We start from the raw sequence: 26,050 nt of genomic DNA, 5'->3' as shown, positions 1-26,050 counted from the left end.
ATTCTAACAACAGTTGGTCCTTGAACAACACGGAGGTTAGGCATGGCAACCCTCTGCTCAATTGAAAATCTGCATGTAAAGTTAACCCTCTGTATCCAAGGTTCCTGTGTATCTGTGGTTCCACCATATCGGCAATTGCACATCCAGGGATTCAACCAATGACAGATCATATAGTACTGCAGTATTTACTCATGAAAATATCCATGGATAAGTGGACTTGTGCACTTCAAACTGGTGTTGTTCAAGAGCCAGCCATATACTCATGCTTTAGCTGATTAGCTATTGCTACTCAATATCCTTTTGTTTTCTAACAGCTTTCTAAGCATGAATATTACTATTCAGTTTCAACTTGATTGTGTGTAATGATGTCAAACCAAGTTTTAGTTTCTATTTTCTGTAGGATTTACATTGTGGCTACCATTCATCCCATGTTGTCTCTTACGGTTACTGCTATGGTTTTCAATCATGGGTAGAGGAAAAGAGGAGGCTATTAGCAAGAATAGCTAACAAAATTGGTAACAAAATTTCTCTGTAGTCCAAAACCAAGATTCTGAATCATTTTCAGAAAAGGATAACAGAATATGGATTCAACTCCCTTGTGGGTGGGTGGCAAATTAGCGTACGCAATCTTTTGAACTGTGTGCATTGTTTGAAAACTGTTCAAAAAAGTTGAGGACGATTGAAACAGGCAGTGGTACCAGAGCCTTGGCAACTGAAAACAAGCCTTTGGGACCTATGTAATTGTATATGTTACAGTTTTCAATTCCTAATCTATAAAAACATTTTTTAAAATCGTGGTAAAATTACACATAATGTGAAGTTTACCACCTTAGCCATATTTAAGTGTACAATTCAGTAGTGTTGAATGTATTCACATTGTTGTTCAAGCAAGAAAAGCATTTCTTAAGAGACTTTTTAAATTATTTTAAGAAAAAAGTTTGGGAAGTAAATAATAATGTTAATTGTTTGTCTCATGGGAGAAGTGTCCTGAACAGTAACCTTGTTTTCTTCCTTTTTAACTTCAGAGATATACTTTCTTTAATGGTAATTATCATTACTAAATTATGAGGGTAAACATTTTGAGCAATGATCTGTAGTAGCTTTCACTTACCACCGTGCTTTTTTCTTGGCAAAAAAAGAAGGGTCTGTTGAAAACATGTTGTTAACAGTGAAAACAGTCTGTCTACAAGTCATTGTAGTTATGAATTATTGGAAATTGAGTGGACTAAGAAAAATAATGAGTTCTAGTTTGAGGGTTACTTACCTGAAGTTATAGGAATCCTTGAGATATTTGCAGTAGAATTAGGTATGGAGAATTGTTCTCTTTAGCAGCAGAACAAACTCAATCAGGTGATTTTGCTGTGAAGAATGATTTGCTCTAAGGACAGAAATCAGGGATTCAAGTCCCTTCAAGATAACAATTTTAAATTACTCGAAAAAAAATCAACTATTCTTGTGGGATATGTAAGTGGTTTTACTATTTCTAGCCAGTAAATATATGGCTTTTACCATGATTAATTTCATGACTTTATATATTTGCTATCCCTAAACTAAAATGCCTTTCCCTTCATATTGATGTTTTTCAGCCTTTTTAAATCCATATTTCCTTTTTTATAAACATTAAAATACCACAAATCCTAGGAGATAAAAATATGTGACCTTTCTTCCCACAAAGGTCTTACACCTCCTCATACTCAATGTAAACTTCCTCTTGAAGTTTTCCCCATCCAAGAATATTCTGTAGAGCCCTACTTTATATGATTTATGAAAGACAGATTTTTTAAATATTAGGTAACCATTTTAAACTGGTAATTCTTCTCCCACATCTCCAGATTCTAACATGGCCCCTACTCAGAGGAAAGGATACCCCTTAACATGGCTAAGCAAGCTAACTGAGCAATACCTCAGATGGGTAGAACATCTCATGTCCAGTTTCCCTTTTGGTGTTACACTATTTCATTTTGCACTTCAACCCATAGAATTTTATACAACTTGAGGGAAAGAAGTGCTGCTGGAGATAAAAAAGGAAGTGAGGCAAAGCTGAGACTCATGGGTGTGGTCTTTGGCTATGAAGTCTCCTTTTAACTCTTAGAAGATAAAAAAAGTTTCACCAAGTTCTGACATCCAGAAAAATAGAGAACCTAGTTTGGTGAGTTTTGGGTTTGATCTGTGGGATTGTCTTACCTTATCTATCCTGATGCATTTAGCTAACCAGCTTATTTTTTAAAAAAAATGCAAAATGCAAATTCTGACTCTGCTGGATCTGTGATATTTAAGTTTCTGTGATTTCAGCTGCCTGAAACTTGGAACAGTGGTACACAGTGACAGCATAGTGCAGTGTGCTATGGGTATATCCATAACCGAAGTTTACAACCTGGAGAGTGAGAATAGAAATGGAAGCTGTCATTTTGGGGAACTGGCTGCTGTACTAATGGAAGTCTCTTAAAAGTGGGAAATGATTGGAAGTAAATGTCAGGAGTGACAGTTCTCTTCCATTTCCTTTCTTCAAGTAAGGAAACACACATACTTTTCAGTGTGGTCAAAGGTTTACCTTAACCATCTAAGACAGAAGATGTCCTTTTATTTATGTGTATATACTACATTATTGACTTTTTTTCTGCTTTTTGCTTTTGTTGCTTTTTGTGGCTGAGGAGTCAAACATAGAGCTAAATAGAAAAGACAGGATGTATCTCTCATTCACTTGCTCACCTCTTCCTTTGCTAAAATGGCAACTTTTCTGAAGTAGAATGTGAACTGTTATTATTCATACCCCAAGGGGTTGGGAAAAGCAGGTGACTTTCTTTTCTAGGGCAGAGTAGAAGAGGTAAACAGTTACTCTAGAATCACCCCATCCTGAAACTGCTTTAGATTTAAACTGGCCTCTTACCACAAGTGTCAACCCTGGTAGAACACTTATCCAGAAGCATAATAATCTCAGCAGTGGGGAAAACCCAGGAGAGGACCCTTGTTCTACTTACTAAATCACCCACACTTGTCTCTACTTGTCCACAAAAAGGAGACCTTGTTAAAGATGCTTTTGAACTGTGGTGCTGGAGAAGACTCTTGAGAGTACCTAGGACAGCATGGAGATCAAACCAATCAATCCTAAAGAAAATCAACCCTGAATACTCATTGGAAGGACTGATGCTAAAGCTGAAACTCTAAAAAAAAATAATAATAAATCTGAAACTCTGATACTTTGGTCACCTGATGTAAACAGCCGACTCATTGGAAAAAACCCTAATGCTAGGAAAGATCGAAGGCAGAAGGAGAAGAGGGTGACAGAGAATGAGATGGCTGGATGACATCATCGATTCAGTGGACATGAACTTGGGGGAACTCAGGGAGATGGTGAGGGACAAGGAGGCCTGGCATCCTGCAGTCCATGGGGTCCAAAGAATCAGACGTGACTTGGCGACTGAAAAGCAAAAGGGGTGGAGGAAATCTACCTTTAAGCACGTGATTCTTTTCAAACTTGAAATCCAAATGTGTATAACTAATCAAAGTTGAGCTGCTGTGGTTGAGCTGGGCAATTGGTAGTAATTGGTAGTAGAGCATTGTTCGGCTACACACCCACAGCCTCAGTGGAGTTCCAGAAGCACACTATTTTCCTTGATTATTACTTTTTATTGAGGATTGGTTAGACACCATTTGTCATCACAGTGCTTGTTGTCAAGGACAACAAATTTAAGATATATGTATCTATAAAGTAAGGGGGTAAATGTTTGTTTAAAAAGAAGGAGGTAGGAGGAGTTAGAGTACCACTTCAGAAAATTTAACATCCCGATAGTGGGAGTCCCAAACAGGCACAGAGAAGGAATGAAATGGCCCAAAAAGTAATTCAAGAAAATTTGCAACAATGACGGATGAACTTCCAGATGGGTTAAGTACAGGAGCAGGAATCAAAATGGCCCTGAACTTCAACAAAAACAAAAGGGAGTGTAGCAACAAAATTCTGAGGAAAAATTACTTCCAACCTGGGACTCAACCTGGCGAACTGTCAGTTAAACCTCAGGGTAAGGATATTTTCAGTTATCTGAAATATAATTTCAGCAAAGTCTGAAAATATACTTTCAGCAAGGTCTCAAAAAATTTACTTTGTAAGCACTTCATCAGAAAGCTACTGGAGGGTTTACCCCACCAAATTGAGGAGTAAAACAGGGAGGATGAAGATTTGGGATACTGAGAATGAGAGATTCAGCTAGAGAGAGAGATGAATAAAGGGAATCATCAAATTCAGGTTGAAAGAAGGTCTCAAGGTGAAGGCTTTCCTCTCTGCACAGAGATGAACAAGTCTAAACTTGAGCAAGTCAGAACGCTCAAGGAGAGAAACTTGTAAGAACATGAAATTGATAGAGTAATGACAATATTTTTAAGGAAAGGAAAAGAAGCCATAGTATATTATATGGCTCAGCAGTGAATAACATTACACAGTCATAAGAAAGTAAAAGTGCAATGTAAATCTAATAAATAGTACATAAATATTAGAAGGATGAGGAGGCATAAAGGGAGGGGAGACTTTAAAAGAGAGCTGAATCCTTGTCTTGCATAATGGGAAGACAAGTAAAATAGAAATCAGTAGTGACAATATTAGCAAATTATTTAGAAATACAAAGATAAATACCAAAAAGAATCAAAAGAGCTGAAAATTGTTGCCAGGGTGAAGAAGGAAGTGGGGAGGGAGAAGAGGAGAGTAAGGGACTTCTGTTTTTCTTAAACCTTATAAAGTTATTTGTCTCATTAAAATATAGATGCATTATGCTTTGATTAAAAATAAATAGAAATTAATTACAGTGAAAAGAACTAAGATATTGGTCTTTCACATCAAAGAGACCTGGATTTATCTGGGTCTTCCATTTTTCTAATTTGTTGACATTAGGCAACTTATTTAACCTTTTGAATCCCAGTTTCCTTATCTGGAGAGGGAAGATTAAAATAAGGTAGTTTATGTAAAGTAGCTGGCAAGTAATTTTTATCTCAGTAGGTGTAAGACTCTACCCCTGTCCCTAATGTTTCCCAGGAGGAAATAGGGAACGACCACCATTGTTGGGATGCTTACCTTTCAGATATAAGGTTCTTAGTGTTCAGAATCTTCTGGTTCATGGCTGTGTATGTGCCTGTTCAGATTGAAGGCCTGTCACTGGGATCTCTGTTCTTTATCAACTATCTGTAGATAGAGAATTTAAAAAGAATTAAGATGATTTGGAATGTTGGTAGCAGGGAGAATCAAGTTATAAGGACTGCTTGGTGGGAGAAAAGCTGTGGTCTCAGATTTGTCTTTCAACACTAACATCAATGCAAATGCCATTAATGGTGTCTCTTCCATTAATAGAGAAAACACTTGTCACATAGACTGGTGAATTGTGGAGATTTCATGAACCAAGATCAGCAAGAGTGCTATTGCTCTGAACCATCTGCCAAAGTATCAAAATACCTTTTTTTTTTTAAAGAACATCTACCTTAGCAACTGCTATTTTTGATTCTGAATTCTCTGCACTTCCAGAACAATTAAAAAAGCATATCACCATGGAACAAAAGGACACTTTATGGAAGCCCATTTCCCTGCCTTAGTACATATTTGTGTAGTATTTTTCAGAGTTCAGTGCTTTCCCATTATGACTTGGCCCTCTGCGGCAGTGATTCGAAATCTCTCACACTTGTTTCTCTCTTTTTCTACCCTCGCCTACCTCCCCCGTACTCCACCCCATGCCCCAAAAAAATTATGGTCCTGGAAGTCTTGGACAGGGTTTGCTGATGTGTTTTTTTTGTCTGTCTGTCTGTCTGTTTGTTTTAACTGCCCTGGATTATTCTGATGTACTGACAGGTTGGGAACCATTGTCCTACAGCATGCTGTGCCCCAGACATTCTAAACTGGGGCAGATGAGGGAACTGAGGCTCACAGAAAGGCTATAGCTTATTCACTCTCACCCATCAACAAGCATGTCTAGTTTGGACAGGGATTCTGCACTCCAGCTCTGATTTTATCTTTGGTTGACTAGGCTTTTAATTTTGATTCTCTGATTTGTATTAAGAGAAGCTACTATATTTTACACAAGATGTGGCCTCAGTTAAAAATAAGATTTGGAATTTTTATTTTATAGCATCTTTTTATTTTTTCCAAATGCAAAAGGAAATGAAACGTCAAATCAAAATTTTTAATAAACTCTTGCCTCTCCACAATAGGATAGCATAGTAAATGCTAGGACTTAGTAGATCTGAGTATTCACATGTGAGAAAAACGGGTGGCCCTGAAAAGAGTGGAAATGTGGGTAATTTTGGCACAGAGACAGGTTTGAGAAGTTGGTTTGTAGGGTTCCTCAGAGATTTGGGGTCCTGTATTCAGGAGTATTTGACATTAGGAATAAGAAAGTGTGTTGCATGGTATAAAAATATTGTATCTGGTTTTAAACTTTTATCATATTATACATTTACAGTCACATCCTAAACTTCTTGGGAATGCCTAGAAATGGAGATCTGGAAATCTCTGAAACCTTATTTATTTTCTCACTGGAGTTCTCTCAATTACTTCTAATAAAACAAGTTGTGACTTGGCAAGCATTGGCCCAACAGCCTCTAGCTGTCCTTAGGGAAATTAAAAGCCGGGGTTTGAAGAGTTCTGTGCCAGTGATCAAGAGCACAGAATATAGCTTATTATTATGTAGACTTTTGCCTGTTCCCATTTATCACTGGTAATATTCTCAAGGCTAAATATGACTGCCCAGCAATTTAAACTGCAGTTTAAGAGGAGGAAATAGGCCTTTTTGTGAAAAAGGTCCTCTGTCTCCTGAAGTTTCATTCTCTTTTCATAGACGAGCTCTGTCCTTTCATAGTGATTGTGATTTAGTAAATGACTCAGAGTTGTTGGAGGGGCCCCTAATCTGTTAACTCATGAAATTTTAACTACTTTTTCAAGAAAAACTTTGCCTTTTGTGAATCTGGTACGGCCTGTGACATCTCTTACACTGTTGTCTTCGGGATGGAGGGACTTTTTTTCAAACTTTATAAGTTAAAACCAGAAAATAGGTAGAAACTGTTCTATTCCTGTGAAAGATGATTACTAATACTATTTCATTATCATAAGTTTGGTAGAGTAGACTAGAAAGACTTAAGAAAAATCACACATTCAAACGCTCTACCAGAAAGCTATTTTTCTCGTTATTTAACAGTATATAAGGGTTAACACAGCAGAGCACTAGACAATATTCCCGCCTATATTTTGGTTTGTATTTGGGAGAAAGAAAGGTGTATATCTTGTGACACAAAGTGGTACAGTAGTGAGTTTTGCTTCTTTCTCTCTCCACTGTTTTCTTTTAAAACAATGTAGAGGTTTTGTTTATTTTTTGGTAGAAAGATTTTGGCCTGGTTGACTGTCAGCCAGTGTCAGAGGACATTAAAAACAGGACTTTAAGAATAGTAGCTGGATGGAAGGCTTACTTAGCCATCATTTCTTCCTTTAGATTTCGTTAGCACTCAGTTGGTACATTTTTTCCTGCCTTATTGTTAATTATGTCTCTGTTCGCACTTTTGTCCAAAATTAAATTCAGTATCCTCTCCTGTCTCTCAGTTTTTCTTCCTATTTCTCTGTGGCTGACTGGCATTGCTGTTTGCCCTATATTTTGAAAAATATGGCTGGCCAGACACCTTTGACAAAATAAACCGGTTACTTTGCTTATTAAAATACAGATGCTAGGACTCCTTCCCAGGCCAACTCTCTCAGAGTTGCTGAATGCTTCCTTCTTGTCTGTTGTACACATCCAGTTGGCCAGTGAATCCTGTTAAATTTGCCTTTTAAATGTCTCTTGAATCCATTTATCTTTCATTTCCCTTACTCTAGTTCAAGCCCTTAGCTTTTACCAGAATACAACAATGGTTTGCTATGGATATACTCACTTTGTCTCCCTCATTAGTTTGTATTCTGCTGGTATCCGGTTTATCTTTCTAAAACATATTCATCTCTTGCTTGAAAATTCCTTAATGTCAGCAGGTTAAAATTAGAGTGACATTCAAGGTCTCTTGCAGTCTGGCCATATCTAAGTCTGCTGTGTACAGTTCATGTAGTTAGTACACTCTGCAACTGCCGGGTGCTTCATTCCAGTTATGGTCTACATGATTGGGACCCATAGGGTTTTTTCAGTGCAGGACAGTCATATGTGGTGGCCCCAACTATCCTGTCTCAGCACCCTGACCTCTCCATCCTTCCTGTATACATACCTCACTTGCGTAAATATTGTACTCACCACCAGTCCCTAAATGCACTATACTAGTGATGGCACCCCACTCCAGTACTCTTGCCTGGGGAATCCCATGGAAGGAGGATCCTGGTGGGCTGCAGTCCATGGGGTCACAAAGAGTCGGACACGACTGAGCGACTACACTTTCACTTTTCACTCTCATGCATTGGAGAAGGAAATGGCAAGCCACTCCAGTGTTCTTGCCTGGAGAATCCCAGGGATGGGGGAGCCTGGTGGGCTGCCGTCTGTGGGGTCGCACAGAGTCGGACACGACTGAAGCGACTTAGCAGCAGCAGCAGAAGTGATTTCTCAGAGCGTCTACTTTTTCAGAGTGAATGTTCGTTCTCCTTTCATTCTACTTGTTGAAATCATTCTCGTATTTCAGGGCCCAGTATAAGTGTCAGATCCTCTGTGAAGCCTTCCACAATTCTCTCCTTTTAATTGTTCCTTCTATTATACCTTTTTACTGCTTACACTTTTACTTAACAGTTCTTTTCTTCTTCCTTTGAGATAAAACCTAGGTACAGTGAAATGCACAAATCTGGAGTGGACCTTTGGGTGAGCTCATGTATTTTTACCTTACTAAATTATAAGCTCTAATTAGAGAAAAAGGCAAAGACTATATAAGTTTGTCTCTTTCCCATGGAAAAAAAAGGGAACCTACTGTGTCTTCAGTGCTGGGTCAGTCTTGAATGTGATTCCAGTTGGGATACAGCTCAGCTTCTCTTTTAAGAACTCCCCAATGGCAGTGGCTTAAACCAATAAGACGGATATTTTATTTCTCTTGTGTATGACAGTTCAAAGTATAAGATGTCCAGAGTCAATACAGCAGCTCCACAGGGTCAAGGACCTAGGCGTCTTTATTCCTGTCGTTCCACATCCCGTTGTTGTTCCACCATCCGGAAGTATTGCCCTCACCACAATGTTTCGGGTGACTCACACAATAAAGGAAAAGGAAAGGGGGGAAAAAAGAGAGCTTGTCTTGGAAGTTACACTCACTGGCCTATGACCAGAACATAGTCACATGACCACATCAGCTAAAATTCAGGAATACTAGAAGAGCAGAGAATGGATATTGAGAAACAGTTAACAGATATGTTTCACATATGATCTCAGTCTTCACAATAAACCTACAAACTATATATAAAAAACTAATACTCAGAGAAACTAAGTAAATAGCCAGAAAAATTGCAGGTCTGAGATCTGAATTCAAAGCCTGTACTTTCTTTTCCATTCTACCTAGTAAAGTGTATTTCATGGCTGCAGTCACCATCTGCAGTGATTTTGGAGTCCAAGAAAATAAAGTCTGTCATTGTTTCCATTGTTTCCCCATCTATTTGCCATGAAGTGATGGGACTGGATGCTATAATCTTAGTTTTCTGAATGTTGAGTTTTAAGCCAACTTTTTCACTCTCCTCTTTCACTTTCATCAAGAGGCTCTTTAGTTCATCTTCGCTTTCTGCCATAAGTGTGGTGTCATCTGCATATCTGAGGTTATTGATATTTCTCCTGGCACTGTTGATTGCAGCTTGTGCTTCATCAAACCTGGCATTTTGCATAATGTGCTCTGCATATAAGTTAAATAAACAGGGTGACAGTATACAGCCTTGATGTACTCCTTTCCCAATTTGGAGCCAGTCCATTGTTTCATGTCCAGTTCTAACTGTTGCTTCTTGACCTGCATACAGGTTTCTCAGGAAGCAGGTAAAGTAGTCTGGTATTCCTATCTCTTTAAGAATTTTCCACAGTTTGTTGTGATCCACACAGTCAAAGGCTTTAGTGCACTCATTGAAGCAGAAGTAGATATTTTCTCTGGAATTCTCTTGCTTTTTCTAAGATCCAGTAGATGTTGGCAGTTTGATCTGGGTTCCTCTGTCTTTTCTAAATCCAGCTTGAACATCTGGAAGTTCTCCATTCATATACTATTGAAGCCTCGGTTGGATAATTTTGAGCATTACTCTGCTAGCGTGTGAATTGAGTACAATTGTGTGGTAGTTGAACATTCTTTGGCATTGCCTTTCTTTGGGATTGGAATGAAAGCTGACCTTTTCCAGTCTTGTGGACACTGCTGAGATTTCCAAATTTGCTGGCATATTGAGTGCAGCACTTTAACAGCATCATCTTTTAGGATTTGAAGTAGCTCAGCTGGAATTCTGTCACCTCCACTAGCTTTGTTTGTAGTGATGCTTCCTAAGGCCCACTTGACTTCCCATTCCAGGATGTCTGGCTCTAGGTGAGTGAGCACACCATCGTGATTATCTGAGTCATTAAGATCTCTTTTGTATGGCTCTTCTGTGCATTCTTGGCACCTCTTCTTAATATCTTCTGCTTCTGTTAGGTCCATAACATTTCTGTCTTTTATTGTGTCCATCTTTGTACGAAATATTCCCTTGATGTCTCTAATTTTCTTGAAGAGATCACTAGCCTTTCCCATTCTATTGTTTTCCTCTATTTCTTTGCGTTGATCACTTAGGAAGGCTTTCTTATCTGTCATTGCTATTATTTGGAACTCTGCATCAAATGGATATGTTTCTCCTTTTCTCCTTTGCCTTTTGCTTCTATTCTCAGATATTTGTAAGGCCTCCTCAGACAACCATTTTTTTTTGCATTTCTTTATCTTGGGGATGGTTTTGATCACCGCCTCCTGTACAATGTCATGAACCTCCATCCACAGTTCTTCAGGCCCTGTGTCTATCAGATCTAATCCCCTGAGTCTATTTGTCAGTTCCACTGTGTAATCGTAAGGGATTTGGTTTTAGGTCATACCTGAATTGTCTAGTGGTTTTCCCTACTTTCTTCAACTTAAGTCTGAATTTTGTAATGAGGAGTTCATGATCTGAGCCACACTCAGCTCCTGGTGGTGTTTTTTCTGACTGTATAGAGCTTCTCCATCTTTGGCTGCAAGGAATAGAATCAATCTGATTTTGGTATTGACCATCTTGTATTGATATCTTTAACCCCTTCATTTTAAAAGCAAGGAAAATCGAGGTCCAGAGGAGGCAGGACTTGCCCTTGATGTCAACACCACCATTGCTTCATCTCAAGTTTCGTAGGACAAACACTAGCCTAGGTCATCATTTCTCTAAGTAACTGTCAGTGGTATACTTAACAGTTGTCTCAGGTTTGCAGAGTTGTTCTGATCTGGAAGTTCAGGCTAGACAATGCACAAGAAATACATATAATCCTGGCCTGTTTTAGTGACAAATGAGTGTTATATAGCACTAAAAACGTCTTTATAGCTACCAGGAACCTGTTTTAGAAAGGATGACTGCTATTTGATAGTCATTAAAAGGAATGGGTGAAATCATTCCTACTTATAATTCAGAACCCAAATCAGATGACATCTACCTCTCAAAGCCTTTCCTAAACCTCATAAATATTAGATGTGAGCATTCTGCTTTCCGAACTCTAGCCTTTAGATATATTCAGGTACTCATATATATTCTTTAAATTACAGCTAGTGGTGTCTTCATGGGGGTGGGTTTCGTGTCTGTTTTGTTATCACAGTGGTGAGAACATCAGTGGTGCCAAGCCCAGGCTTTGTTTTTTGTTTTATTGAATGAAATATCCATCATGGCATCCTGGGAGAATATTTTGCAGCTGTAGTAAGCAATCCTTGAACTAAGATTTTCAGAAACTTAGTCCTAGTCACCTCAGTTATAGCTTTGTAGCTATACGTGGGTCATTTAACTCCTCTGAGCCTTGTCAGTCAAATTGAAATATGAGTAATAAGAAATGAAGAACTGGTGGGAAAAAACTTCGTAAAAGGCACGTAAAACTAAGGTGGCACTATCCCTAAAGCTCCTTGCTGCATCCCGCACAGTGCCTTACGTGCATTCAGCAAACACGTGCTTTACTTTTTCTCATTTAATTGGATAGTAATGGTATATATTTTATAAAATTAAAATTTGGCCCTTGTAGTCGATACATCTTTGTTGGAGCTGGGAAATTTTACCAAGGGAAAATAAAATTATCACCCTTGTGCACGCTGACTTTCCTACTCCAGGACACTTTCATTATGCACCAAGGATCAATGAAAAGAGAAAGCAGCCTGATGCCCATGAGTTTTCTTAGTGCTTCCTCCTGGGCGAGCACCTGCTGGACCTGGAAGGTAGAACAGGAACTTGCTGCCCTCTCCATTTCCATCTTACAGGAAGTACCCAAAGGAAAAAAGGAAATACTGTCAGAGTAATAGAGGTGGATATGACAAGACTACCTTGGCTTCAAGAGGATTGCCCTATGCTTTGTGTTTTGCCCACCCAGCTATAGTGTTGGGCATCAGTGAGTTAATCTCTTCCAGGTGTAAGTATAAGGAAACCAGCAAACCATACCCAGAAATAAATTAACACAGAAGGCTTTCCTGAAAATACATTTAAAAGAGTGAAGCCATAACTAAAAAGAGTGTTTCCACGGCAGCTCTAGCTTGGACCTTCTGGATTTGGGGGGTGGTAGTGGCTATTAGGGGCTTCCCTGGTAGTTCAGACAGTAAAGAATCCGCCTGCAGTGTGGGAGACCTGGGTTCAGTCCTTGGGTTGGGAAGATCCCCTGAAGGAGGGCATGGCAGCCTACTCCAGTATTCTAATCTAGAGAATCCCCACAGACAGAGGAACTTGGGGGGCTACAGTCCATGGGGTCACCAAGAATTGGACATGACTAAGCGACTAAGCACAGCACAGTGGCCATTAGATTTGAGTTTGGACATGTTTATTATAAATAAAACCATTTCCTTGGAGTCCAGCAACTTTAAGGGATACCCAAATGTAATTGAAATGTGACTATCTCTTGAATTGTGAAATTAATTTTATACTTAACAAATGCTTAAAAAAATAGAGGAACAAGTGGCTTTAAAGTTCAGGGTGTTAATATTTGAAATCTGTCCAGTTTAACTAGCTGGGTTCCAGAGACTGTTTCCTTTTTCTCTAGTCAGTGTCACTGATCTGACACCCAATTTTCTTCTTGGCTGTGAGATAGGAATTAAATGTATCATTTATTTAGTTGTATTGACCTGAATCATATCTCCCCAGCATACATTCTTACTTCAGGAAATAGAATGTGGAATTTACTCAGTAACTCTTCGTCGTGACGTTTGTGTGATCTAATTCAAGGACCTTAAATGAAGACTCCACATGATTTACTTGCATATGATGCAGCTATTTTTAGTACTGTATTTACATTTTTAAAAACAAGAATGCACCTTCTTGATGGAACAGACATGCATTTTTCGATTCACAGATGCAAGAGGTGTGTAACAAAGAAGTTTCTTAGAAATCAAATCCAAACATCTTTTTTGTTTGAAGGGAGAGAAACTTGAGTCCAAAAAGATTTAGTAGCCCTGAACTAAGGTCCCACGGTCAGTCAGTGACGGAATAAAACAAGAAACTAGATGAGTTCCCAGTTCAAGATTCTTGTTTGTCCCAGATTTTAAAATATAAGTGTGGTTTACATTGACAGTTTATTATGACATCTGCAGTTTGTTAAGACAGTTTTAGGCAATCAAGCCACATAACTACTTAAATTGTCTGATTTCTGTATGAGTGTATTATAGTATACTATACTCCCTATAGCTCCCTACCCTTATTTTTCTTTTCCTGCTCATATACTTACTTTTAATCTCATGTGCTTTTTAAAACCACCCTAAATCCTTTTTTGAATGATAATAGTATCTAAATAAATACTCAAAATGAAGCTTTGTGCTAATGCTTATTACTCTGTTTCCATAGTGTCTGTGGTATGTTAAGAGATCCTGGCAATGTTAATTAATTATCTTAACAGTATTTCATCTTTTCCATCTATCAGAGGTAGCAGTAAAAACAGACTTCTAACTGGAATGCCTAAAAAAGTATCACTTTCATTGCTTCAGGGCTTCCCTAGTGGCTCAGATGGTAAAGTGTCTGCTTGCAATGCGAGAGACCTGGGTTTGATCCCTGGGTCAGGAAGATCCCCTGGAGAAGGAAATGGCAACCCACTCCAGTACTCTTGCCTGGAAAATTCCATGGACTGAGGAGCCTGGTAGGCTGCAGTCCATGGGTTCGCGAAGAGTCGGACACAACTGAGCGACTTCACTTACTTCAGTCACTTCATTCTTTCACAAGGTAAAAACACTGTGATCCCCATAATGTTGTTGTTCAGTCGCCAAGTCATGTCCGCAACTCTTCATGACCCCATGGACTGCAGCACTCCAGGCTTCCCTTTCCATCACCATCTCCTGGAATTTGCCAAAGTTCGTGTCCATTGAGTCAGTGATGACTTCCAGACATCTCATCCTCTGTCGTCTTCTCCTTCTGCCTCCAATCTTTCCCAGCATCAGGGTCTTTTCAAATGAGTCAGTTCTTCACATCAGGTGGCCAAAGTATTGCAGCTTCAGCTTCAGCATCAGTCCTTCCAATGAATATTCAGGGTTGATTTCCTTTAAAATTGACTGGTTTGATCTCCTTGCTATCCAAGGGACTCTGAGGAGTCTTCTCCAGCATCGATTCGAAAGCATCAATTCTTTGGCACTCGGCCTTCTTTATTGTCCAGCGCTCACAACCATACATGACTACTGGAGAGACCATAGCCTTGACTATCCAGACCTTTGTCAGCAAAGTGATGTCTTTGCTTTTTAACACACTGCCTAGCTTTGTCATAGCTTTCCTGCCAAGAAGCAGTTGTCTTCTAATTTCATGCCACAGTCACCGGCCACAGTGATTAGAGCCCAAGGAGGTGAAATCTGGCACTGCTTTCACCTTTCGCCTTCTACTTGCCATGAAGTGATGGGGCTGGATTCCGCGATCTTAGTTTTTTTAATATTGAGTCTTAAGCCAGCTTTTTCACTCTCCTCCTTCACCCTTAAGAGGTTCTTTATTTCCTCTTCGCTTTCTGCCATTAAAGTGGTATCATCTGCATATCTGAGGTTGTTGATATTTCTCCCAGCAATCTTGATTCCAGCTTGTAACTCATCTAGCCTGGCATTTCTCATGATGTGCTCTATGTGTAAGTTAAATAAACAAGGTAACAATAAACAGCCTTGTCGTATTCCTTTCTCAATCCTGAACCAGTCAGTTGTTCCATACGAGGTTCTAACTATTGCTTCCTGACCAGCATACAGGTTTCTCAAGATGGTCTGGTATTCCCATCTCTTGAAGAGTTTCCATAGTTTGATCCCCATAAAAAAATCCTTGAAAATTCTTCTTTAACAAGTCTAGAAAATGATGTAGGAGTGTGCTTAGTATCTTACTAAAGACTGGCTGATAGGATTAAAATATTACCTGGGTACTTAAGGGCATTGTGATGTATGGGTAGCTGGTTTTCAACAAGGATGCCAAGGGCATTCAGTGGGAAGAGAATAGCCTTTTGAACAAATGATGCCAGGACAACTCACCAGCCACATAAACAGAAATGAATCTGGAGCCGTACCTCATACTGTCTTACACAGATTAACTCAATACAAATCAAAGGTCTAAATGTAAAAGCTAAAATTATAAAATTTCTAAAAGAAAATATAGGTGAAAATCTGTGTGATCTTGGTTGGATTAGGCAGGGGTTTCTTAGATATGAAAATCACAAGAACAAAAGAAAAAGATAAATTGGACTTCATCAAAATTAAAACTTTGTCAAAAGACACTATCAAACAAAAAGATAATCTACAGAATGGAAGAAAATATTGGAAATTATATATATGCATGCACATATATATATATATATATATATATGAAAGAAGGCAATAGCAACCCATTCCTGTGTTCTTGTCTGGTAAATTCCATGACTCTGGAGCCTAGCAGGCTACAGTTCATAGGGGTCACAAAGAGTCAGACACAACTGAGCATGCATGCACATGTATATATACACACACACGTATGTATGTGTGTGTATATGCCTTCCCAGGTGGCACTAATGGTAAGGAACCCTGCTTCCAGTGCAGGAGACGTAGAGATGCAGGTTCGATCTCTGGGTTGGGATGATCCCCTGGAGAAGGGAGGGCATGGCAACCCACTCCAGTATTCTTGCCTGGAGAACTCCATGGATATAGGAGCTTGGCAGGCTACAGTCCATGGGGTTGCAAAGAGTTGGACATGAATGAAATGACTTAGCATGCACATACAGGCACATAATAGGCACATATATGCATATATATTATATATATATACACATGCACATATAAAGTGGACAAAGGATTTGACTAGACATTTGATGTACATATACACACATACACACATATATATGTGTACATATGTGTGTGTATGCACATATATATGAAAAGTAGGCAAAGAATTTGATTAGACATTTCTCCAAAGAAGATATTCAAATGCCCAATAAGCACTATAAAGATGCTCAACATCAAAACTGTGATGAGCTACCACTTCACATCCCATAGGATCCTAACATATTTTTAAATGGACAATACTTATTGGTGAAAATGTGGAGAAATTGAACTCTTGGGCATTGCTAGTGAAAATATAAAATGATAAAGCTTCTGTGGAAATGGCTGTAATGGTAGTTCCTCAAAAAGTTAAACATAACTGTCATCTGACTCAGCAGTTCTGCTCCTAGGTATATATTTAAGAGAACTGACAACATGTGTTCACACAGATATGTGTGAACAAATTCTAACTTTATTCAAAATAACCAAAAAGTATAAACAACCCAAATATCCATTAATTGAGGAATGGATAAATGTAGTACATCCATAAAATGGAATATTATTCAGACATAAAAAGCAATGAAATACTATTACATGCTACAACATGTTTAAAGATTGGAGATTTTATGCTTCATGAAAAAAGCCAGACACACTGGCATATACTTTATGATTCTAAACATTCAGAATAAGCATATCCCTAGGGTCAGAAAGCAGATTAGTGATTGTCAGGGGTTACAAAGGAGATAGGAATTGGGACTAACTGCTCGTAGGTACAGAGTTTCTTCCTGTGATGATAAAAATATTCTAGGATTAGATTTTGGTGATAGTTGCACAACATTGTGAATACAGAAAACCACAGAAGTGTATACTTTAAAATGGTGAATTTATTTTATATGAATTATATCTTAATGTAAAATATGGAAAGCAGGTATACTCAAAGATGTTATGAAAGAGACTGATATTATGAAGGATTTCCAGTCATAAAGGGTGTGAAATAATTTGGTATCCCCAAAACCCCCTGTGACTGATAGACAATTTTGTCTATTCTGTGGCTTTCAGAGAATTAAGGAAAAGGCTCCGTGGTGTGGTTTTTTACAACTTAACAAGAAAAATCAGTCATTAGGTAGATGATCCTCTGCTCAGAGTCAGGGAATGTCTTTAGAGATATAATGCAAATTGAGATGATAAAACTATATTACCTCCACTGAGGAAATTACCTGTAGTTCAGAAATAGCAGAGAAGTCAGAAAACTAATATAGAGTAGGGGTAAGACTGACGGGGTGTGATTTTCCTTTTTTAATGTACAGTTCAGTGGCAGTTTTCCCTAGATTTTGTGCTAAAATAAGAGCATTTTCACACATTTTAATTGCTGTGTGATAACAACAGTGTGAACTCCATCCACAAACATTTATTATCTACTTAATTTTGCTCTAATTTCAGTATAGCAAGCATTCACCTTATAAGTGGAGGTAACTGTCCATTTAGTAAAAAGAAATCCCTTCTCACATTGCTAAGCCTGTTGTACATTTCTATAATAAAAGATTAATAACAAATGGCCTTTTATATTTTTCCATTTTTAACTTGAATTTATAGAATACCATTTGCAAAGTAGCATCTTTATGAACTGGAACCCTAATTGCTCCTTAAACATTCATAAAGAATATTTCAAAATTGTAGAAGTTAAGGTTTTACAATATTCCAGGATTAAAATATCAGGATTTTATATGAGACTTTTTTGCTTTTATAAAGCTGTTTTATACGGGGACTTTCTTGATGATGCAGTGGTTAAGAATCCTCCTTGCAATAAAGGGTTCATGGGTTCAATCCCTGGTTGGGGAGCTGAGATCCCACATGCCACAGAGCAGCTAAGCCCACACACCGCAATGACTGAAGCCTGTGGCTCGGGAACGCAGACGCTGCAACTAGAGAGTCTGTGTGCTGCAGTGAAAGATCCTGTGTGCTGAGACCAAGACCTGACATGGCCAAAGAAATAAATAAATATACTTGTAAAAACTATAGTACTTGATTCTGTAATGTTCATGATAAACAATACAGAACTGTCTTTGAGGCACATTTTAAAAATGATTTATACTACTTGATAGCTATCTAAATTGTTTGATTATTTTCCAGATCTGTCATTTACTTCATCATTTATAGTGATGCAACAGGACATAGAGGAATGGATAAAAACATTGGCGAGCAACTCAATAAAGCTTATGAAGCCTTTCGACAGGCATGCATGGATAGAGATTCTGCAGTAAAGGAACTACAGCAGAAGGTATGTGGTTTTAGTTGAAAGTTGTTATTTATCCTGGTGAATGGAATTTGAATCTTTTGCAATGGAAAAAATATTTTTAGAACTAAAGAAAGAACTTCTTGAAGAACTAAAACGCAGGGATATATTAACAGATAAAATTTGAAGTTTTTATTTGCTAACTTTTTAAAGAATATTGTGTGACCTATGGAAAGAATTCAAGATAATTGTATTGAGGAAAGATAAGTATGTTATCTTCCATAAATAATTTTTAAGTAAAATGACAAACTAAAAGTCAGAGTATCACTATCTCATCTAGTTTTTTTGTTCATTTTTTTCATATTGTTACTTGGCTGACTGGAAGACTATACAGATTTTAAAATGTCCTGGAACTAAATTTGTTATTAATTTATTCTTTAACTATAAGTTAAAAATAAACTATTATTTCAGTGAAATCTTTAATGTCTTACCAGAAGTTTCAGCTTTTTAAAATACTCCTGTTCACATAAAATTTCTGCTTAGTGTTTTCAGTTTCTAAAGAAAGTAAATTGGAAGAAAAGTATATCCAGGCAAAAATTACCTGGTTAAGTAGTTCCTAGGCATGTCTGTTAATGGTCCTTGATAAGGTTTTCACCAACCTACAGTAAAATGAGAAAAATAAGAATAAGGTAATGAACTTCCTATAATGCTAAATTTATTCCATTTAAAATTCTGTCCTTTATTCTGATACTGTTTCTATGTTTCTGTACTATCAGAATAAAGAGCAAAATTTTGTCAACATATCCATTTGTCAAATGATGATCATAGAGTTTTTGTTTTTGTTTTTGTTTCTGCTTAGTTAGTATCATTACTTAGTGTTTTGGGAGTCCCCAGTACACCCAGAGATTCTGCAGTTCTCTAAAAGGATTTACAGGACTTAGTACAACTGTCATATTCAGAGCTAAGGTTTATTACAGAGACTAGTAAAAAAACACAGCCAGATCATTAATGGAAAAAGACACCTGGTGGAGTCTAGAGGAATCCATGTGCAGGTTTCCTATACTCTTTCCCTTCTGTGAGGAGTCATACAGAGTGCACCCTCTCTCCAGCTTCCAGAAGTTCACCCAGCATATATGCAGTGCTTTGGCACAGGGAACTCCATTTGTGACTCAAGAGCTTGGGATATTTTTAAGGCTTGGTTACATAGGCACCCTGTGTCAGAAGGAAAGTAGTTATTCACCATAAATCTCATGGTAGTCTAAGTAGGTTGGCACAGCACTTAGAATCTTATCACTTAAGAAATGTTTTCAAAGATTACATTCCCAGATGCCAGTCAAGAGGCCAGCCTTGCAAATAGGTCTCTCTGAAGATAAATAACTTAAGGCCTGCTATGTTAAATTATTCCTGTAAGGCTGTTGAAAGTAGAGGATCTTATGTTGGTTCTCTCAATTAAAAATTTTTTTTTACTCGTCTGGTATTCTGAAGTCTTAAGAAATATGGTAGCCATGGAGTTCTTAGTTTCCTCCATAAGTATAGAAATACACAATTCCCTTTCTCCTTTCTATTTGATACAGCTACTGTAAAACTAGTGTTATACCTACTGCACTCCATTTCTCAAAAATTATCATTTTTTTTGTGATTCTCATGTTGATTTACAAAAGAATACTCCCAGTTATGTAGGTAAATTTAATGGTCTAGAGATCTTCAGTAGGGGTGCATAAGAGAAACAGAGATAGGATAATGACAGACACTTTCTCAATTATTGAAGTGAAGTTTAAAATTTGGATTTGTTTTCCTTTCCAATTCATGTATAAGGCATAATCACTTTTTAAAAAGAGTATCAAGAATTCCCACCTTTTATTCTTATTTTCTCATTAGGTTCATTAAGAAACTTCAACAATGCTGTGCCTATTCTAGGAACATTGGGAAATATAGAATAAGGGAATAGGAATATTGAGATATTCTTGGGATAAGACAGAGACAGGTATTTCTCTGTCTCCTGATCTTTCTGCCCTGGCCAGTAATAAGCAACTGAAAACTCGTATAATTCAATCTCTGCCATGGAAGAAACCTTTATTCACTATGGCACTTATCCTAAAGAGGGGAAAGGAAAATATTTTTTATGTTTCTCAAAAATAGAAGAAAAAATGTTAAACTCTAGACATTGAATTTATTTAAGAGACATTATTGAGTGTCTGCTATGTACTGAGCTCTTAATAAGGTTCTGAGAATACTAAAATAAAATATGGTTTATGTCCTTAAGGACTTTCAATAAGTAAAAAAGATCAGTAGTTATTACTGTAGCATGCTAAGTGCTGTAGTAGAGATCTGTACAGGATAACATGTGAGCACAGTGAAGAGGCACTTAACTCACTCTGGGAGGATCAGGTCATAAGCCTACCACTAAGCCCACCCCTTGAGTCAAGATTAGGAGGAGCTGGGCAAATTAGGGAAGATGGATCCTGAAAGCAGGGGAGAAATATATATAGTAAAAACTCAGAAGTGAGGGCAGTACAGGAAAAGCATCTGTGAAGATAGATTAGGGCCTTATCATGATGGTTATAACTAAGTAGTTTTGTACTATATTCTTATTCATTCAAAATATATTGAAGGACTTGATATGTGCTTTAGAAAAGTCTTCCTGACAGTGGGATAGAGGATAGATAGGATAGAGAGTAGTGTGGAATTGGCTCAACAAACATACTGGTGCTAAGCAGTGGTGTAAGATCAGGAGTATAAAAATAAGTGGCAACCATCAATTTGCACTTTATTATATATAAGTATATAATTATATACCTGTGCTTAGTCATGTCCGGTGACCCTTCGAACTGTAGCCTGCCAGGGTCTTCTGTCCATGGAGTTTTCCAGGCAAGAATACTGGAGCAGGTTGCCATTTCCTTCTCCAGGGGATTTTCCTAACCCAGGGATCAAACCTTCATCTCCTGTGTCTCCTGCATTGCAGGCAGATTCTTTACCCCTGAGCCATCGGGGAAGCCCACCTGTTAATATACATACATTACATACATCATGAGAAATGCTGCACTGGGTGAAGCACTAGCTGGAATCAAGATTGGTGGGAGAAATATCAGTAACCTCAGATATGCAGATGACACCACCCTTATGGCAGTAAGCAAAAAGAACTAAAGAACCTCTTGATGAAAGTTAAAGAGGAGAGTGAAAAAGTTGGCTTAAAACCCTGCATTTCTTAAAATTCAGAAAACTTAAGATCATGGCATCTGGTCCCATCAGTTCATGGCAAATAGATGGGGAAACAATGGAAACAGTGACAGACTTTATTTGGGGGGGCTCCAAAATCACTGCAGATGGTGACTGCAGCCATGAAATTAAAAGACGCTTGTTCCTTGGAAGAAAAGTTATGACCAACCTAGACAGCATATTAAAAAGCAGAGACATTACTTTGCCAACAAAGGTCTATCTAGTCAAAGCTACAGTTTTTCCAGTAGTCATGTATGGATGTGAGATTTGGACTATAAAGAATGCTGAGCGCCAAAGAATTGATGCTTTAGAACTGTGGTGTTGGAGAAGACTCTTGAGAGTTCCTTGGACTGCAGGGAGATCCAACCAGTCCATCCTAAAGGAAATCAGTCCTGAATATTCATTGGAAGGACTGATGCTGAAGCTGAAACTCCAATACTTTGGCCACCTGATGCGAAGAACTGACTCATTGGAAAAGAGCCTGATGCTGGGAAAGATTGAAAGCGGGAGGAGAAGGGGATGGCAGAGGATGAGATGGTTGGATGGCATCACTGACTTAATGGATGTGAGTTTGAGTAAGCTCCTGGAGGTGCTGATAGACAAGGAAGCCTGGCATGCTACAGTCCATGGGGTCACAAAGAGTCAGACACAACTGAGTGACTGAACTGAACTGAATATTACATTTCAGTTTACTAAAGAAAAATGAATGGCAATCATTTGGTTACCTCGGGACATACAGGTGAAAATGTCCTGAATTGGAGATTATAGATACAGATTATAGAACAACAATTTCATTATAGTCCCGAGTGTGTACATTTCTGAATTATAATGTGTAGGGTGAAGGGATATTTGAAGAACAGAAAAGGAAGAGGAAGAAAATATGGCCAACTAGTTGGTTGCTAGAGATTCAGAAATAGGTTAAGGAGTTTACTCTGAACATGAAGAAACACACATTCCTCTGAGAATTGGAGGGTACAAGAGAGAAAAATAGCTTCAAAGGAAAATAAGTTTGTATGGAAGAAGTGGAGATGGCAGGAAGTTTAAAGGAATTATCATGTATTACTTATATCTGGAATCCAAAAAAAGTCAAACCTGTAAAAAAAAAAAACAAACAGTAAAATGGTGGTTACTTGGGAGACAGAGAGAGGCAGAGAAGATTGATGTTGTTTAAATTTATAACAAGTAGTAAATGAGCCATGGATATCTAATGCATGTTATAATGATATAAACAGTAATATTGTATAATTATTTAATGTGTTAAGTATGACTACAACAATAGTATTACAAAATAAATGTATCAAAGTAACTCACTATGCACCTTAAACTTACATAATATTATATGTCAAATTTATTCAATTTAAAAAATCAAACAAAAAAAGAGTGGATTTTCTTATGAGAGTCCGTTTTTTTCCTGTGAAATACAAGATAAGATCATCTACTGAGTGAAATGATTTTAGGATTTTAGGATAGTCTGAAAGTGATAATAAAGACTTGAAAGCTTCAGTTAAGTGAGAGAAGAAAAATGTGGCATCCAGCCTTTATCATGAAGTTTTGGTGATGTCAATCAATGTTTGCTGGTTATTCTTTCAGCAGCTTTCTTGATGTAGAAGTAATTGGATGGCCAGATCCAAGATTAAGAGATTGTAGAGTTAAAGTGAAAGAATTTTGGTTAGGTGACCAGAAAGTACATACAAAAGCAATTGAAGTTATGTGCTTTGAGATATAAGCTAAAATCAGAAAGAAGCTAATCCAGGAGGAGTCTAAGACTAAGAACAAAAAGAGGGTTTATGGATGAATTGTTCATGAAGCGAGAGGACAGATACAGAGGGAGTAGAAGAATGTGAGTTCAAAGGATGGATTATTGTCGTTGAGCAAAGATTGATGTTTAGTATCATCTGTTTTCATAATGAGCCATGAAAGTGGATAGCTGGAATGAGATTGAGGAATTCAGGAAACTCTTAAATGAAGACTAGAGCACTTCTCCTAGAATGGTAGTAGATTTAAGAACATTTAGAGTGATATTGTGAAGGAAAGAGCAAAAATTCCTGAATGTAAGGAAGTGACTAGTGTCTTGGAAGATAACTGTTTTGAGGAGAGACTGGTATAATTAAAATACCTTGTGAATAGCTTTTTGCTTAAGTTTAAAGGAATAATGGCCCAGAAGTGGCAATAATGAAGCAAATGACTTACCTTTTTGTTCTCCTGCATCTAACTCCATTGCCCAATCCCTGTTTGACATAACACTAGACAGCTTTATATGAGGGGGTTACAGAGGCATCTATAATTATTAGGAGACAACATAATTATTCCCATTTTAACGTGAGATGCTAGACTTGCTAAAATTCAACTTTATTGGCCATTACATTGAAATAAGTACAATGAAATAAGAGTTTAGAAATTTGATCACATTCATTACTTTTTAAAAAATGAACATTTTTCCAAAACATTTTTGTGAGAAAACATTTATACGTCCTTTTGACATTTTTTGGATTTTATTTTATGGAGCATTTATTTTTTTTAATTATAGACTCAAATGTACCAAGTGTAAATCACTAATTTCTCCTTATCTGTCTACTCTCAGAAGTGAGATTGAACTTTGAAAAGTTCAAGCAAGTTAGGTATTCTCCTTTCATAATCTTTAGTAATAAGATATATACACATTCTCAAACTTGTAGTATGAGAAGATAAGAACAAATATCACTTCCAAGATTTTTAGCCTGGATAAATGGAAGATTGATGATACAGGCACAGAAAAAGAGAGTGCTGATTTTGATAAAGGAAGTTACTTGGTTTTATCTGATATTTTGAGTTCAAGAATTAGAAGATCATTGGGGAAAATTATCAGCAGACTATTGAGTTATGGGTCTTTGAAGTAAAGTACCAATTGAAAGTACAAATTTAGGAATCATCTTTGTAGAGATGATACTTGGAGTGATAGGAGAAGGACGTACTAAGAAAGAGGAGCAAAGGAAGAAGGGAAGCAAGAAAATAACCTTGGAGAAGTCGCCTGGCCTTCTGAAAAGGCCCCAGGAGCTGTACTCTGAGTGACCTTGGCTGTGCTTCCGAACGTTAAGCTTAAAATAATTGGTCTGTTGAGTGACATCAGCAAGGTGACAAAGTAGGAAGTTCCAATCCCCTGATTCTCCACAAAAACATCAAATAAACAGACTGAAAAAAATTTTCTAGGAATTTTGGAAATCAGTCTGTGATGTATGGCAACAAAGCAAACACTTAGTCAAAAAAAACCTACCTTGAAAATAGAGAAAATTTAACAGCATTTTACTCACCCTTGACCCACCTCATCCCCAGTATGGCATTGTTCATTTGGAAGGAAGCAGCCTAATTCCTGATTCCCTCAGGAGGGAAGAAAGGAAGAAGCAAAGTGGAACATTTTTGAAACATCCTGGCCAGTCTGTGGACTACCCAAGGGACTGTTTTCTGTCTTAATCTGAATTGAAGCTTGGAGTTGGGAATGACTGCATAGTTTAGGTCTCAGACTGGCAACTGTGGAAAGCAGTGGTGGGCATCATAACATATGGAAACTGCAGGGAGGGGATTGCAGTGAACATGTGGTGCAAGAGATGTGGGAAAAGGAATATAATGGAACATCTGAGGGCCCGAGCAGACACTTCCAAACAGCCAGGAAAAATCAAGAGGGAAAAAATCACAGAGAACCAAACAGGATACATACCCAGAAGATACTTGAGAAAACCTTAAACCTTTACCCTGGACTAATGTCAAGGTTAAAGGACCTGCTAATTAGTGAAGTCATCCACACGAGGTTGCAGGTCAAACACCCAGTTTTCAACCATAGCAAAGCATTAAAAAAAATGAGAATGTGGCCCTTTCAAAGGAGAAAAATAAATTCCCAGAAACAGCCCCTGAAGAAATACATGCATCAGATTTACTAGACAAAGACTTTCAAAGAATTGTTGTTAACATGCTCAAAGAGCTAATGTAAGGCAGAATCAAAGAGCTTAAGTAAATCAGGAAAGCAATAATATGAACAAAATGAGAAAATAAAAATTTTACCCTAGAGGTTCAAGAATATACTTGAACAAGCAGAGAAAGAATCAGTGAGCTGAAAGGTAATTTGAAAGATTGGAATCCAAGGAACAAAAAGAAAAAAAGAATAACAAAAAGTTAGCAAAGCCTAAGGGAATTACAGGACACTATCAAGTACAGCAATATGCACTATGGGAGAAGAGAGATTCTTTTGAAGAAGTAGATTATTAAATAAAGCTTCTCAAA

General features: G+C 37.7%; 1 protein-coding gene across 7 annotated transcripts in view; it reads left to right on the top strand.

Annotated features, from left to right (window-relative positions):
* Nucleotides 1–26,050, top strand: part of TANK (TRAF family member associated NFKB activator) — a 96,163-nt gene that overhangs the window by 24,739 nt on the left and 45,374 nt on the right. For all 7 annotated transcript variants that reach the window (XM_019971878.2, XM_070767497.1, XM_019971875.2 and 4 more), the window contains one exon: nt 18,481–18,628. In XM_019971878.2, coding sequence (XP_019827437.2) covers nt 18,530–18,628 — 99 coding nt within the window. In that variant the 5' untranslated portion in view covers nt 18,481–18,529. Of the gene's footprint in view, nt 1–18,480; nt 18,629–26,050 lie in introns of those variants that run through there.

Source organism: Bos indicus, chromosome 2 (genome assembly GCF_029378745.1).
Source record: "Bos indicus isolate NIAB-ARS_2022 breed Sahiwal x Tharparkar chromosome 2, NIAB-ARS_B.indTharparkar_mat_pri_1.0, whole genome shotgun sequence".
Taxonomy (NCBI): Eukaryota; Metazoa; Chordata; class Mammalia; order Artiodactyla; family Bovidae; genus Bos; species Bos indicus.
Note: the sequence above shows the minus strand (reverse complement) of the source record. Positions and strands in the feature narration are given on the sequence as shown.